Below are 3,980 nucleotides of genomic sequence, written 5' to 3'. Positions count from 1 at the left end.
AATGCAGATGGAAGTAAACACGAGCAGCAGATGAAGGAGGATTACTGGAACTGGTGTATGCAGCAGGAACTCAGAGCAGAGTAGCAGGATAACCCCACAGGTTCACAGGAGCAGGTATATAGCCAGGGAGTAACCAGAGGTCAGGAGCTGGATGCAAGGCAGAATACTCTAGCACAGACTGAAGGCTGGGGTGGAGTTTTATAGCAGGAAGACACAGTGCACATGAGACCAAAGACGGCATCTTGGAAAAGGGCAGTAATGCACAAAAAGATAATAAAAAATGTTCAGAGTCCTGATATTACTCCCTCCTTAGAAGCGGCCTCAGGACGATCCTGGACCTGGTTTCTCAGGGAATCTCTGATGAAAACGATAAATCTTCTGTTGGGCATTGATGTTTTCCACAGGTTCCCAAGAGTCTTCCTCAGGGGGATATCCCTGCCATCTTATCAGATATTGGAGCCGATTCCTGCGAATCCTGGAATCAACAATTTCCTCCACCACAAATTGTTCTTGCCCATCAATCACCACAGGCTGCGGATGTGGCACAACACGTCCCTGGAAGGTATTAGGAGATACAGGCTTTAGTAAAGATACATGAAAAACTGGGTGTACCTTCATAGTCCTAGGCAGCTTCAGCCGGCAGGCCACAGAGCTCACAATACCGTTGATCTTGAAAGGGCCAATGAATTTCTGTCCAAGTTTTTGTGAAGGAACGTTTAACTTCTGATTCTTAGTTGCTAACCACATGGAATCTCCTACCTTGAACATGGGTGCAGGTTTACGGAATCTATCAGCCGATCTCTTATAACGTTCTTGAGCTGTGGTCAGGGATTCCTTCAGAACCTCCAGATTTTGCCTCATCGCAGTCAGCCTTTCCTCCACTGCCGGAACCGGAGAATTAATTGGAGACCTAGGTAAGATACACGGATGATAACCCAGATTGGCAAAGAAAGGTGTAAATTTAGTTGAGGCGCTCTGAGAATTGTTATATGAAAATTCGGCTAACGGCAGCAACTCCAACCAATTATCCTGGAGATGGCTGACATAACATCTTAGATATTGTTCCAGCGTCTGGTTGGTACGCTCAGTCTGACCATTTGTCTGGGGATGGTAAGCGGAAGAGAGACAGACATTAATATTGAGTGCAGAGCAAAACCCCTTCCAGAATCTTGAAGTGAACTGCACTCCACGGTCAGAGATGATCTCATCCGGAACCCCGTGCAACCGAAAGACATTCTGTATAACCAAGTTCACTGTATCTTTAGCTGAGGGGAGGCCGGTGCACGGAACAAAATGAGCAGCTTTAGTCAGGCGATCAACTACCACCATGATTGTATTCATGCCCCCCGATGTAGGCAGCTCCACAATAAAGTCCATTGATATAGACCCCCAAGGGCGGGACGGAACAGGTAATGGTTGTAGAAGACCCATAGGTGCCACATGAGGAGTCTTGTAACGAGCACATACCTCGCAAGAGAGAACATAGTCCTTGGTATCCTTCAGGCAAGTTGGCCACCAGAAGAATCGGCTCAGGATCTCTTGTGTCTTCTGTACCCCCCTGTGACCAGCCAACTTGGAGTCATGTACCAACTTACGGATCTGCAGACGGACGACCTCAGGGAAGTAGATACGTCGATCTCTGAACCACATGTCACCCTTAAAGACAAGATGAATATCCACAGTTAGGTTGGCCAGAAATACATCACCGTCATAGGCCTCCCTGCACTCCTTCCACAAGTCCTGATCGTGGATAACTCTGATGAAATTGGCATCAGATAGAATGGTCTTGGATGGGGCTCCAGGTACGGAATCTGCAGCATGGATTCGGGATAAAGCATCAGCCTTCCCATTACGAGAACCTGGACGGTACGAGATAACAAAGTTAAATTGATTTAAAAATAAGTTCCAACGAGCCTGATGAGGAGAAAGACATCTAGCGGATCTAAGGAACTCTAAATTGCGATGGTCAGTTAGCACTATGATCTGTTGTGCAGCTCCTTGCAGATGATGCCTCCATTCTTTGAAAGCCGCAATAATAGCCAGCAATTCCTTGTCTCCCACGTCGTAATTCTTCTCTGCTGAGGTTAGTCTACGGGAAAAGAAAGCACAAGGATGTAGCAGACCCTTCTCTCCAGTTCTTTGGGAGAGAATAGCCCCCAAAGCATTATCATAAGCGTCCACCTCCACAATGAAAGAAAGTGTTGGATCTGGGTGTATCAATAGCGGTGCTGATGTGAAACAGATCTTAAGCCGATCAAAAGCTTCTTGAGCCTGTGATGACCACTTAAAGGGCTTTTCCTTCTTTGTCAAGGAAGTATTGGGACGGACAATATCAGAAAAATTTCGAATGAAGCGTCTGTAGAAATTTGCAAAACCAATAAAACGTTGGACCTCCTCAACGTTCTTGGGTACCGGCCAGTCAAGTATAGCCTGAATCTTACCAGATTCCATGTTCAGCCCCTGGGGAGAGATGATATAACCTAAGAACTGTATCTCAGGACGATGGAACTCACATTTCTCCGGCTTAATATACAGATGGTTCTCTTTCAAACGTCTCAAAACAGTTTTGACATGTTCTTCATGTTCCTGTAGAGAGTCAGAAAAGATTAGTATATCGTCCAAATAGATCACTACAAACTGGTCCAACAAATCTCTGAAAATGTCATTAGCAAGGTGTTGAAACGTTGCAGGGGTGTTACAAAGCCCGAAGGGCATCACAAGAGATTCAAAGTGTTCATACCGGCATCTGAATGCTGTCTTCCACTCATCCCGTGGACGAATACGCACCAAATTATAAGCCCCACGAAGATCCAGTTTAGAGAACACCTTAGCATGGCGGACTCTTTCCAGTAATTCGGGAATCAGAGGCAAAGGGTAACGGTTTCGTACGGTTATCTTATTGAGTTCCCGATAGTCAACACAGGGTCTCAGGGTCCCATCCTTCTTCTTTACAAAAAAGATAGGTGCCCCTGCTGGTGAGGAAGAAGGACGTATGAAGCCTTTGGCCAGATTTTCATCAATATACTCCTTTAAGGCTTGAAGCTCAGGTGCCGCCAAAGGGTATACGTTACCAAAAGGAATAGCTGCCCCAGGAAGCAACTCAATGGGACAGTCATAATGCCTGTGTGGAAGAAGCTGATCTGCATTCTTCTTGTCACAGATATCAGAGAACTCTTTATATGCTGGAGGTAAAGAAAATACCTGTACATGTGGTTCCGTAGCCGTTGACTCAGGGACAGCTTCTGTTAATGCTGAGTTGCTCCTTGTTGGAAAGATAATCTCCTTGGTCTCCCAGTTGATAATTGGGTTCTGAGAACGCAACCAAGGAATGCCTAAAATGACAGGAAAATGAGAAGAAATTAGCAAGAAAGAAAGTTGCTCCTGATGATTAGGCTCCAACAAAATTTCAAGGGGTATGGTCTCTTGATCCACAGGCCCAGAGATTAAAGGTGACCCATCCACTGTTTCCATGGTAATTGGAGAGGCTCTTTGCTGAATTTCAATACCATGTTCCTTGGCAAATGCGATATCCATGAAATTGCCACCTGCACCAGAGTCAATCATAGCTGCACTGGAAATCCACTGTCCTGAACACAGGATCTTAATAGGGAGAGAGCAGTGGGAGTTCTTTTCCTTAAGCTCCTTGGGGGGTGAAGTCATAGAAAGTGAATGGAATACAGCGTTTAAAGGCAGGCTACATTCAGAGATGTCAGATTCATCATCACAGTTGTCATACTCCCATATTGCTGCTAGCACCTTGTTAGGCCGTCTAGGTCACTTAAGACAATTGATCAAGAAGTGGTCAGACTGGCCGCAGTAGAAACATAGACTTTCACGAAGGCGATGCTCCCGGCGCTCATTGATCTCACGCCTCTGAACGGAATCAATTTGCATGGGCACCTCCTCCACCTCCCGAGATGTTTTACCTGCAGGCTCTTTGGAAGGAAGGGAAAAGTTAGAAATACGGTTATATGCAGCAA

The 3,980-nt window shown here is 45.8% G+C and overlaps 1 protein-coding gene across 1 annotated transcript; it reads right to left on the bottom strand.

The window, feature by feature from the left end:
- LOC143769195 (chromobox protein homolog 5-like) lies at nucleotides 1–999 on the bottom strand. The gene is made up of 2 exons (XM_077257756.1): nucleotides 760–999; nucleotides 1–555 (listed from the first exon to the last, which is right to left on the bottom strand). Exons 1-2 carry the CDS (start codon nucleotides 859–861, stop codon nucleotides 322–324), a joined length of 336 nt encoding a protein of 111 aa, XP_077113871.1. The 5' UTR covers nucleotides 862–999; the 3' UTR covers nucleotides 1–321.
- Nucleotides 1,000–3,980: the final 2,981 nt, after the last annotated feature.

Source organism: Ranitomeya variabilis, chromosome 4 (assembly GCF_051348905.1).
Source record: "Ranitomeya variabilis isolate aRanVar5 chromosome 4, aRanVar5.hap1, whole genome shotgun sequence".
Lineage (NCBI taxonomy): Eukaryota > Metazoa > Chordata > Amphibia > Anura > Dendrobatidae > Ranitomeya > Ranitomeya variabilis.
This window is presented reverse-complemented; position numbering and strand designations above follow the sequence as displayed.